General features: G+C 38.9%; 1 protein-coding gene across 3 annotated transcripts in view; it reads left to right on the plus strand.

Moving 5' to 3' along the window:
* rev3l (REV3 like, DNA directed polymerase zeta catalytic subunit) overlaps positions 1-13,060 on the plus strand; it is a 187,291-nt gene that overhangs the window by 127,011 nt on the left and 47,220 nt on the right. For all 3 annotated transcript variants that reach the window (XM_072551797.1, XM_072551806.1, XM_072551816.1), the window contains 4 exons: positions 1,940-2,022; positions 4,023-4,145; positions 6,508-6,715; positions 12,444-12,555. In XM_072551797.1, the coding sequence (XP_072407898.1) occupies positions 1,940-2,022; positions 4,023-4,145; positions 6,508-6,715; positions 12,444-12,555 (526 nt within the window). The remainder of the gene's footprint in view (positions 1-1,939; positions 2,023-4,022; positions 4,146-6,507; positions 6,716-12,443; positions 12,556-13,060) is intronic.

A 13,060-nucleotide genomic window follows, 5' to 3' on the forward strand; every position in this document is an offset into this window, starting at 1 on the left:
CCACTACTCCTTCTGTATTCTTTTGGTGATCCAGTATTTTTAGCTTGATAGTTGCTAAATTATATCTGTAGTTAGTGATATACTTAGGTTTTTATCAATTTTTTTAAACTATCAACATATTTCTATGTCTAGACACAGCTAGATATAGCAAATAAGTTGCACTGGCACCTTTTTATAATTGATATACAAAAATTCATTGTACTGAATAAGCCTGGGAGCATTTGAGCCATACAAAGCATGAAGGTCAGTGATGTTGCAGCATTAGGGATGTTGTAATTTCTTTTAGCATCATGGGTGTTGGTGCAAGGTTTATTGGGATTTCACCTTTGACTTGATAGCTGCTGCTCATTTATTTATCTTGATAGGTTTGAAGGCCAACAAATCCCCAAGGTCAATAATCTACAGCCCAGACTATTTAAGGAAGTAGTTTTAGAAATAGTAAATGCATTAGTGGTCATCTTTCAGTAGGCCTTCTAGGAGAGTTCCTATGGTTTGGAAAGTTGTTAACATCACTATTTTAAAAAAAGAAGGAAGACTGGAAACAAGGAATTATAGACTGGTTAGCCTAACATATGGTAGTGGGGAAAATACTAGTCTGTTATAAATACTTTAATAGCTGACCACTTGGAAAGTAGTTACAGAATTGGACAACATCAGCATGGATTTATGAAATGAAAATTTTGCTTGACAAATCTACTGGAATGTTTTGAGGATGTAACTTGGGGAGTTGATCGGGAGAGTAAGTAGATGTGATTTACTTGGACTTTCAGAGGTCTTTCGGTAAGGTCTCACAAATTAAGATTAGCATGCAAAGTGTATGGGGGTGGGAATATTTAAATATGGATAGGGTATGCGATAGGCAGACAGGAAGTGAAGAGTAGGAATAATCTGATCATTTTGAGTGGCAGCAGGGACTGTTGGGTTACTGCAGAGATCAGTGTTTGGACCACAGCAATTCACAATGTTTATTAATATACACGAGGGAGCTACATATGATATCGCCTAAGTTTGCAGATGCTAAAAAGCTGGGTGGGGGGATGAATTGCAAGGAGGACGCAGTAATGCTTCAGTGTAATTTTGACAAGTTGAATGCGAATAGAGGGGTGAAGTATATTGTGAATAAATTGGACGTTACCAACTTTGTAGCAAGAACAAGAATGCAGGTTATCTGAATAGTGGAAGACACAATGGGACCTGGGTGGTGGTGTACACCAGTTGCAGAAAGTAAGCATGCGATTGTAGCAGCCTGTGAAAAAGGCACAGGGTATGTTGACCTATTATAGTGTGAACATTTAAGAACAGGAATGCCTTATTGCAATTGTACAGGTCTTGGTGAGATTGCACCTAGTGAATTGTGTGTAGTTTAGAGTCTCCATTCCAGAGAGGTTGTTCTGGCTAAGAAAGGACTGAATTCCCTAGGGTAACCTTCACTGGAGTTTTGAAAAGTGAAGGAGAACCTCGTAGAAACATATAAAATTCTAACAGGACTAAACAGCATAAATGTAAAAAGGATGTTGCCAGTGACCAGGGAGTCCAGAACTAGGGCGGGCATACTAAGGTTACAGGATAAACCACTTAGGACCAAGATGAGAAATTTCACCAGGAGAGTGATGAGCTTGTGGAATTTTCTGCCGAAGAAAGCAATTGAGGCCAAAATATTGAATGTTGTTCTTGGAAACCATCCTTAAAGCTAAAGGGATCAAAAGTTATGGGGAGAAAGCGGGAAAGAACTGTGTAAAATGATCAGCCACAGTCATTTGAATGGTGGAGCAGGCTTGAAGTACCAAATAGCCGATTCCTGCTCTTTTTTTTTGTTTTCGTTTTTGTTTCGGCTACCAAATACTGGTCTTAATCTGTATATTATGCTGTGCTGAACTTTAACCGTTTGGTTTTGTGATTTGCTTTTTGTTTATTATACATATCCTTTTAATCTATTCAGAGCCCAGGGTTCAGAAGACAAGTCAGAGAAGAGGAAGTAATTCTGATTCCTTGAGGCGAGTACTACTGACCACTCAACTCAAGGTAATATGAAAAATTAGGTTCATTTGCAGTGTTTTTAGGTGTACATGAAAGTGCAATTCCTCTTCTCTTCCCCCACCCCAGACATTTGAATTTGCTATACAACTTAAAAGGATTTATTAAACCCATACATGTCTTAGCATAGTTATTTGTAGTTTGTCATCAGGATTTGGCAGTTCGGAAAATGGCTAATGTTAATCTAGCACCTGTTGTGAGGAAAGAAAAATAATTTTTTTCATGGAATTTTGGAGATAAACATTTCCAATGTAGCACACCAAGATGGCCAGACATTTACTACATTATGGAAAGCTAAAGTAAGTAATCACAATCTTGCTCTTGCCGAGGGCTAACTTAAAATTAGTGATCTCTAAAATAGGAAATCAAGATGCAGCCATGTTGCTGACAGTCATGTTGCCAAAGCTTTTTATCTTATTCTAATTTAATGCAACTTCAATAACTTCTCTTTTCAGTAATATTTAACTTCTGTATGGCCAAGCACTGTTTAAATGTCTTATTTTTATTTATAGACTGAAAATTGGCTGCCCACATCTTTCACTCAGCTAGAACGTAGCATGACCCAATAATTAACTGACATATCTGATCAATCTTAACTGAATGCTCCAACCTTGAACACTCGCCACTTTTCTTGATCCCAATCTACAGTGAAAATCAGGGAGTGTACTGCAGTTAGGAGCCTATTGCACATTATAGATGTGGAAGTTTTACCTGCTGATTCCTGTTTCTTCCCTTAAGTGGATGTGGTGGGTAAGTAAACAAAGGCCACAGACCAGGATGGGAAATCACTTGGACCTCAGCATTGGGCAGACGCATCTGTTACTGATTCCTAAGCAAGATAGAAACCATCAGGGATAACTAGGGTAATCTCTTATTGTGGATGATACTGGCATAATTGTTTTTCACCATTCTAAGAGAGACTAAAACTCAATTCAAGTTGTTACTGAATAATTTGTCTCCTTTCACTTCGTATTATTGTCTTGACTTGATTGGTGATAATTTGAATATCCAACAATGTGTTATATTTCTTTGGCACAAGGTCAATTAAGCATTAGATATAATTAGCAATTGTTAATATTGGACATAACCTGGAAAGTAAAAACCTCACTGCAGACATAAAATCCATCATATGTTAAACATTTGTGTAAAACGCATGTTCAGGTAGGTCTTAACAGGCAAAATCTTGCGCTGGCACACCATTGTTTGCTCCCAGTGTAGTCATCAGTGCAGATGCTTAATCCCTTCAATTCGAGTCAAACATAGGAGCTCAGCAATCTTGGGGAATAATTTTATCAAATGCTTTTGTAGCATTGGTCGAAATGAAACTGTTGACTTGACAAACTTTTTTAAAGGCATTGCAAGACATAGTCTACAGTCACAGGCCTACAGCATGGAGACAGGTGCATCAAGTCTGCACCGGTCTGGTGAGCAGAGTGAATGTTTATGTGTACGATTCATGTGCAAGATGTTACTGTAAACCTCATATAAACTTGGTTAATTGTGGTTATGATTTATCTGGATATCTGTATGAACTGAGCAAACATCTTCCTAAACAATGATCATTCTAAAGATTCTCTTTTCTTTTAAAAGTAACTAGCTTATGGTTTTAATGCTCTGACACTTTGCAGTTCTTTGGAACCACCTTTTTATTGATTACAGTGGTCATTAATATGTACCAACTAAATGTGTTTTACATCCATCTGCAAAGGGAAAAAACTTGCATCAACATAACATCTGGAGTTGGGTCACTGCAGATGGGAACAAAATCCCATAAATGCAATGCCATTCAATGCAATTTCTTTAAGGCATCAGTACCACAGACTTGTGCCTGTTAATCAATCTTATGTTAAGGTAATTCAGTATCTTGAATGTCCTATTAGCTGGTAAGTATTTAGAGAAACAACTGCAAAGATTGTTATTCTGAAAAAAGCTTTTAGTACTTAAGCTATTTCACAACTGTACGTGACCATGTTTGTGTACTTTTCCAGAACCAGTTTGCCTTTCAGTCTGCTCAGAAAAGCACGTCTCAGATAGAAGGACCAACTCTGAACAACACTTACGGCTTCAAAGTCAGCCAACAAAACCTCCAGGAGGCAAAAACTTTGCATGAGGTATTAAATCTTCAGTGAAAATTAATAAGATAATTACCAAAACAAATCCTGCAAAGTACTGGCTTCATTTCTAGAAGGTTGGACTTGAAACGTTGTGGTAGACCTGTTGTACCTCAGTTGGTACTGTGAACAGTTTTGCTGTCTGTATTATGCAAAGAACAAAGAGGCATTAAGAAGTTGCAAACTTGAATGATACCAGAATTGGTATTATACTATCAGGAAAGATTGAACAGATTGGGTTTGTTTTTAGATAAATGTAATAGTTCAAACTTGTTGGAATGGATATAGAGAACGTATTTCCACTTGTACAGTAGATCAGAATGACTGGTTGTAACTAGATAATTACTAAGAAATCCAATTGTGAAATTTGACGAAAATTGTTTATCCAGAATCTGGTTAGATTGTGGAACTCCATAATCAGATAAGTACAAACTGATGCAACAAGCAAAGATGTATTTAAAGATAAACCAGAAATGTACAATTGTGGAGGAGAGGAAAAGGAAAATATATTGCTGAGCAAAATAAAGGAAGGTTGCTCTAATTTTAAGATTGCCTCCCATTGCTATGGAGGTCACCCCCACCTCCCTTCACCAGCTGAAATATTTCCTCAGCATCAACCTTTTTTTTCCCAATCACTTTCAATTGCAACTATCTTATTAGATAATTCTTCATTGTAAAATCAAAGGTATGCAAACCAAGTCATGCAACCTGCTTGCTCTTTCTATTGTTACTATACCTATAGATTTTGGTACCTTCATAAGAATGCAATGTGTCAAAAGGGTTCTGGTCAGTGCTACGTGTGACTGAAGCATGCTTTCCTCAGTTTGTATCCCTATCAATGGGAGAGATAAAAGCGAGTATAATGGTTGCCGTCGTCGTCGTCGTTCTTCTTCATGAACTTCTAGTGATGTTATATGCATGTCAAGATCTATTTGATTCTCCTCCAGTTTTGTTCCTTCACCATTACCCTCATGATTAAGGCCCTAATTTGCCTTTCTCTAATCAAAAGTGCATAAACTCAGAAACAAAAACAGAAATTATTGGAAAAGCTCAGCAGGTCTGGTGGATTCTGTGGAGAGAAATCAGAGAGAGAGTGCTCCTTCCTAAGATTTCGCTCCACAGATGCTGCAGGCCTGTTGAGCTTTCCAGCAGTTTCTGTTTTTGTTTCTGATTTACAGTATCTGCAGTTCTTTATGGTGTTTGTTTATGGTACATAAACTCAGATTTGCCCACATTGAACTCCACCTACCACATTTAACAATTCATTTACCTGCGTGCCTTTATAAGCCTCTCCTCCCATTGATGCAGCGTACAAATATCCTTCATTTAAGTCTTTTTGGTGAAAAGCTCAGTACAGATCGCTGGGCCACTCCATCTGTCACATTCAAAAATCAGTTCCTTTCATTCCTAATATATCCTACCTCTGAACTTGTATCACAAGTGAATCCAGTTCTATTACTTCTGTTGAACCTTTTTTTGCTTCTGAAAATACAAATAGGCAACATCTGCAGACAGCAAGGCAGTGACCTCTTCAGAAAATGCAATTAAATTAGTCAGCTACTGCCTAAATCGAAACAGGCTCTCCGATCATCTTGTACTTTTATAAGCATCTGTCACTTTGTTCCTGACGATCAATTCTAGGAGATTCTCCACTAGTGACAGGTCTGCTGTTGCTGAGTAACTCAAACTTACGAATGTTAGAATTCTTATTGCATAAAAGTACATACAGCTTTGGAAAATGTGCTGTAAATTTGAGGGTTTTCCTAATTTTGTTTTAAAACCAAAGTTAAAGATCAGAATTTCTACACAGAAGCAAAATACTGTTGATGCCTGAAATCGGGGGGAGGGAGGGAATATAAAAAAACAGGGAATGCTGGAAACATTCAGCAGGTCTGATAGCCTCCTTGGAGAGGGAGAGGTTTTTATAATGCACTCCTGGGAGGTGACCATCACTGGCTGGGCAGCATTTATTGCTTATCTTTAGTTGCCTTTGAGAAGGCAGTAGTAAGCTGTCACCTTGGACTGCTGCAGTTCATGTGCTGTAGGTAGACCAACCGTGCAATTAGGGAGGGAATTCACAATTTTGACTCGGTGACACTAAAGGAATGACTCTGTATATATCCAAATCAGGATAGTGCATGCCTTCGGGGGGAACTTGGTGTTTTCAGATCTGTAGTGTTCTGTCACAGACCTGAAATATTAACTGTTTTGGTCTTCCCAGATGCTGCTCAGTATACCCAACATATTGTTGTGTTTTTGGTTCTGGATTTTTACACCCTTTGCTTCGGCTATGCTTACTATAATTTCATGATGAATAAATTAAGGGAAATCTACATTATCTCTGAACTGTTTCTGTTTTCAGGTGCAGTATCTTGTACTCATGAGTATGGAGTTGCATGCTCGCTCAAGACGTGATTTGGAGCCCGACCCTGAATTTGATCCAATCTGTGCCTTATTCTACTGTATGTCTTCTGATTCACTACTTCCACAAACAAACAAAACTGAGGTTATTGGTGCTATAGTAATTGATAAGGACCATACCTGCTCCAACAAAGACATCTCCTCTTCTGGTATGAAGCAATAGGACAACTAGTCATTTAATTATTGTGTGCATAATAAAATGAGTGTATATACTGGAAAGTACAGAAACTGCTCCACTAGCCACATTTTGCCATCGCACATTTTCACTCAAAATCAATGTTATATTTTACTCGTTCATGCATTGTGGACATTTAGCTAGCATTTGTTGCTCATCCGTAGTTCCCCAAAAGAAGATGGTGGTGAGCTGCTGCCTTGAACTGCTGCAGTCTTTGGCATGTAGAGGCACCTACAGGACTATTGGGAAGGCAGAGTCCAGGATTTTGCAGCGGCAATGAAAGTGCAGCAATGTTTTTCCAAGTTAGGCTGGTGTACGTTGACTTGGTGTGTTTCCATACATCTCCTGTCCTTGTGCTTCTAGGTGGCAGAGATTGTGGCAGTTGTCTTAAGCAAACTATGCTAATAGCCTTCATGTTAAGGAAGTACAAATAAGTTTATTTTCTGAAAGTAAGCATTCATTTAGATTGTTACTTTGAGGTTATTCAGTCCTCTCCAGAATTGACAGCTACTCAGTTGTCAAAATCAACTCAGCATCTTTATACTTACCAATTTTAAAAATGCTTGCAGTTTTATGGGATAAATTAATTATTATAATGTATTGACTTGTTCCCTAAATTTTGCCCAAATTTTTGGTTTTCTTGACTCCTTCAATGCATCCTGTGTACAAGAAATATCTCATTTCTTCAACAATAACTTGCTGGGCAGTGTATTTTAATAAAGAAAAATGTCTGATAGCTGTAGGCTTTTTGAATGCGCGAAGGGCTTTTCTACTGGGTTGCATTGTTTTTAATTCATTCCTGGGATATAGGCATCACTGTCCTGGCCAGCATTTATTCTCCATCCCTAATTGCCCAGTTAAGAATCAGCCACATTGTTGTGACTATGGAGTGATCTGTATGCCAGGTATAGATGGCAGTTTCCTTTCCTAGAGAGCATTAGTATTCAAGTTCCTCCATTTGCTGTGGCAGGATTCAAACCAGGGACTCCAGAACATTAATAGTCTAACAATAATACCACTAGGTTATTACCCTTAGTCACTCTTGTGGGACTCGATATATTGAGACATCATAGCAAAGACTAAGTCTATCCTTGTCCAAAATTGATATATTTAATACAGAACCAGGAATATAAATTCTTTCTTCTCTTTCACTTTGTTCCAATGCCCAGCTGAAAATCTGTCAATTTTAGCACATTGCAAAGATTAAACTGGCAGACTTCCTTAACTGCTTTGTTTGATATTTCAATGTATCAATATGTTGAAGGTAAATTCCTCATTTATATTTGGACTGCAGGAAATTATATTTTAAAACTGCTTCTTAATCATGGACTTATGACTCACTTAGCTGATACTATAAGTTATACATTTATGAAGTTAAATTCCAAAGTGTTAAATGTCAGTTATTTTTCTAATGTTTTTGTGAAATGTTGGCACCACTGGCAAGGCCAGCATTTGTTGCCCATTCTTAATCACCCTTGATCTGAGGAGCTTGCCAGCCCAGCGCAAAAGGCAGTTAAGTGTCAGAGAACATCGAGAGTCATATGGGCCAGGTAAGGGATAGCAAGCCAAACTAAATCAGCCTCTGTATCAATGGATTCACAACATACTGAACTTGAACCATTTAATGACCCTCAAAATTGCTCAGTTGTCCTAACCATAAACTTAGTCTCCTATCTTGGAGACTAAGTTTATGACTTCAGCAAGAATGTAACTTTAGCAGGAATACAGATAAACTGCATGACAATCTAATTAATATCTACAAACTAAGTCTAATCTTCTTTGAATATATTCTCTCACTGACCGACAAATAGGCATATTTAAGGGGTACATTAAATAAAGTAAAAGAATCATAATTTACCAGTTTGATAACTGTTTCAACATTGAACATAGGCCTTCATGAAATTGTTGATCAATTGGTTGTTTTGGAGGCACATGTGACTGTGTAGCTTGCTTGATTTCCAAAGTCTTGGTCAGACAGGATTTAAATAGATCTCTGAAGACAATTTACTCCATTCCTTACGAACTGAAGGTTCTGAGAAAAGAACTTCAATAAGTCAATAACTAGAGAATAACTCGCGAGAGCAAAACCAAAATAATACCCAGTCCAGTCCAGCAGCTTCCAAAGGAAAACTGTTGTAGTCCAAAACCTAGTCTCTCAATATGTTTTGTCTGTCTGTTTCAACATTCTCTGTGATTGGCTGGCCAGGACAGACCTCCCTTGTTTGACAAATTCAACATCCAACTAGCTACCAATCCCTGAATATACAACAACGAAGTGCCAAATTATCCATTGTGTTCTCATCGCATTATCTTTTCAGGCCAGTTGCCAACAGCAAATATCTGTCTTTGAACAGCATTTTGTTTTAGGAAGGAGAGAACCAAAGTTCAGTTCTCAGCTTCAAGTGTCAGTTCCAAAATAATGCGAGAAATAAAAGAAAAATAGCGATGGTCTCAAAACCTCTGTAAAGGATGTTAGTGAATCAGATGGTTGGGGGATAATAATGGTTCACCATTACATTACATTTCAATTCAATTCCAGAATTAGTGATTGAATGTAGATTTAACCAGCTGTCTGGCAAGATTTGACTCTACAGAGCATTAGACTGGACATCCGGATTAATGGTCCGATGACACCCATGATGCTACCGTCTCCTCAGTTACTTAAAATTGTGTAATGTAATACACAGATTGGAGCCCACTTCAGTTTTGTAATATTTTATATATTTGCCCTGCAACTGCTAATTTTTAAAAATAAGTTAACCATTGGTTGCTTTTCAACAAATTTTATTTGCATATGGGACATGGGCATCACTAGCTCGCCAGCATTTATTGCCTGTCCAAGTTGAAGATGCTGGTCAGCTGCTTTCTTGAGTCTCTGCAGTCCATATGCTGTAGGTTGAGCCATAATGCCCTCTGAGGAAATTCCAGAATTTTAACCCAGAGGCAGTGAAGGGATGTCAATATATTTCCAAGTTAGGTTGGTGAGTGACTTGGAGAATTTGCAGGTAGTGTTCCCATGTACCTTCTGCCCTTGAGGAAAGTGATCTCAGAGTTGGAAGGTGCTATCTCAGGATCTTTGGTGAATTTCTGAGGTGAATCTTGTCGATACAGGTTGTTCCGCTAAAACATGCGTTTCAATAGACAATAGGTGCAGGAGTTGGCCATTCTGCCCTTCGAGCCTGCACCACCATTCATTATGATCATGGGTGATCATCCTCAATCAGTATCCTGTTCCTGCCTTATCTCCATAAGCCATGATTCCACTATCCTTGAGAGCTCTATCCAACTCTTTTTCTTAAATGAATCCAGAGACTGGGCCTCCACTGCTCTCTGGGGCAGAGCATTCCACACAGCCACCACTCTCTGGGTGAAGACATTTCTCCTCATCTCTGTCCTAAATGGTCTACCCCGTATTTTTAAGCTGTGTCCTCTGGTTTGGGACTCACCCATCAGCAGAAACATGTTTCCTGCCGCCAGAGTGTCCAATCCTTTAATAATCTTATACGTCTCAATCAGATCCCCTCTGTCTTCTAAACTCAAGGGTACACAAGCCCAGTCGCTCCAGTCTTTTCAGTGTAAGGTAATCCCGCCATTCCAGGAATTGACCTCGTCAACCTACGCTGCACTCCCTCAATAGCCAGAATGTCTCTCCTCAAATTTGGAGACCAGAACTGCACACAGTACTCCAGGTGCTGTCTCACCAGGGTCCTGTACAGCTGCAGAAGAACCTCTTTGCTTTTATACTCAATCCCTCTTGTTATGAAGGACAGCATGCTATTAGCCTTCTTCACTACCTGCTGTACCTGCATGCTTACCTTCATTGAGTGGTGTACAAGAACCCCCAGATCTCTCTGTACTGTCCCTTGACCGAAATTGATTCCATTTAGGTAGTAATCTGCCTTCCTGTTCTTGCCACCAAAGTGGATAAGCATCCATTTATCCACATTAAAGTGCATCTGACCACTCACCTAACTTGTCCAGGTTACCCTGTAATCTCCTAACAACTTCCTCACATTTCACTTTGCCACCCAGCTTTGTATCAACAGCAAATTTGCTAATGTCACTATTAATACCATCTTCTATATCATTAATATATATTGTAAAAAGCTGCGGTCCCAGCACTGATCCCTGCGGTACCCCACTGGTCACCGTCTGCCATTCCGAAAGGGAGCTGTTTATCACTACTTTGTTTCCTGTCAGCCAACCAATTTTCAATCCAAATCAGTACTTTGCCCCCAATACCATGCACCCTAATTTTGCTCACTCGCCTCCTATGTGGGACTCTATCAAAGGCTTTCTGAAAGTCCAGGTACACTACATCCATTGGATCTCCCTTGTCCATCTTCAGAGTTACGTCCTCAAAGTTTCAGAAGATTAGTCAAGCATGATTTCCCCTTATAAGTCCATGCTGACTCTGACCTATCTTGTTACTGCTATGCAGATGTGTCGTAATTTCATCCTTTATAATTGACTCCAGCATCTTTCCCGCCACTGAGGTCAGACTGACTGGTCTATAATTTCCTGCTTTCTCTCTCGCTCCTTTCTTAAAAAGTGGTACAACATTAGCCACACTCCAATCTGCAGGAACTGATCCTGAATCTATCGAACTCTGGAAAATAATCACCAACGCATCCATGATTTCTCGAGCCAATTCCTTCAGTACCCTGGGATGTAGACCATCAGGCCCTGGGGACTTATCAACCTTCATACCTAACAGTCTCGCCAAAACCAATTCCTGGCAAATATAAATTCCCTTCAGCCACTGTTACCTCTGGGAGATTGCTTGTGTCTTCCCCAGTGAACACCGATCTGAAGTACCAATTCAACTCTTCTGCCATTTCTTTGTTCCCCATAATATATTCCCCTGTTTCTGTCTTCATGGGCACAATTTTAGTCTTAACTATTTTTTTCCCTTTCACATACCTAAAAAGCTTTTACTATCTTCCTTTATATTTTTGGCCAATTCACCTTCGTACCTCATTTTTTCTCTGCGTATTTCCTTCTTAGTAATCCTCTGTTGTTCTTTAAAAGCTTCCCAGTCCTCCATTTTCCCACTCATCTTTGCTATGTTATATTTTTTCTTTTTTGACTCTATACGTTTCTTAACTTCCCTCATCAGCCACGGCCACCCCTGCCTCCTCATAAGATCTTTCTTCTTTTTTGGAATGAACTGATCCTGCATCTTCTGTATTATACCCAGAAATATCTGCCATTGTCCCTCCACTGTCATCCCTGCTAAGGTATTGCACCATTGAACTTTGGCCAGCTCCTCCCTCATAGCTCCATAGTTCCCTTTATTCAACTGAAATATTGTCACTACCAATTGTACCCTCTCCCTTTCAAATTTTCATCAATGCAAATTTGCTTTAACGTGATTGACAAATAGGGGGTGCTGTTTCCAAAGCACGAACTTTTTCAAATATCTGTTGGCTGGAGCACAGTCACATCATCAACACTTTAGAAAAATCTTGCAATATAAATAACACTTAGAGTGCGGAATTGCACAGGAACGCTACAGAAGAAATCACTGTAGTACATACCATTGCTACTGAGTATTAGTGGAGGTAGTGGATGCTTATGAATACTGATCTCTGCTTTATGCCAACTGATCTGAGTTAGAGTGCTTTTTTGCGGCAGTGTTTTCTAAATTTCAGGGGTCTGTTGCATTTTTATGTGTAAAATGGCATTGTGTATTATTTCAGGACTCTGGAACAAAGTCCCATTGCTTGTTAGATCTGGTGTCACAGGTCTCCAAGTTTCCTATGTAAATGATGAGAAGGAACTATTTCAAGAACTCGTTCTTAACATTAGAAGGTATTATCATTGTGTTATAATTATTTGATAACTGAATTTCTTAACCATTTTGCATTGTTCCACGTATCCCCTACCCTATTATATTCTGCTGTGGCAATCAGGGTATGTAATTTTAGTACAAATAAATTACTTTTGAAAGGGAGTAAATTAGGAAATGGGGAATACTGTCTTAATGTTCATGGTAATTGTTTTACAACTAGTAATTTGCTCCTTGTGGGCCCACCAAAGTAATGCTAATCTTTTGGTTATTGATCTGCATTTGACCATTTTTTATTGTTGCTTAATCGTTTCATTGTATGAATATTTTAATTAGTGCATAACTGTATAGTGAGGAAAGATATTCTTTTTCACCAAGATTTTGTTGCACTCTTTCCAACAATAGAGTAGAACAATGGGCATCCTGTTAAATGTGCATCAGATACATTCCCACAAAAGGACAACCAAAGCAAAACACTCTGGGCGACCAAAAAGAGATGGGGACCAAGATGAAGCAGAGAAAAGCTCA

This window comes from Chiloscyllium punctatum, chromosome 3 (genome assembly GCF_047496795.1).
Source record: "Chiloscyllium punctatum isolate Juve2018m chromosome 3, sChiPun1.3, whole genome shotgun sequence".
NCBI classification, from domain to species: Eukaryota; Metazoa; Chordata; class Chondrichthyes; order Orectolobiformes; family Hemiscylliidae; genus Chiloscyllium; species Chiloscyllium punctatum.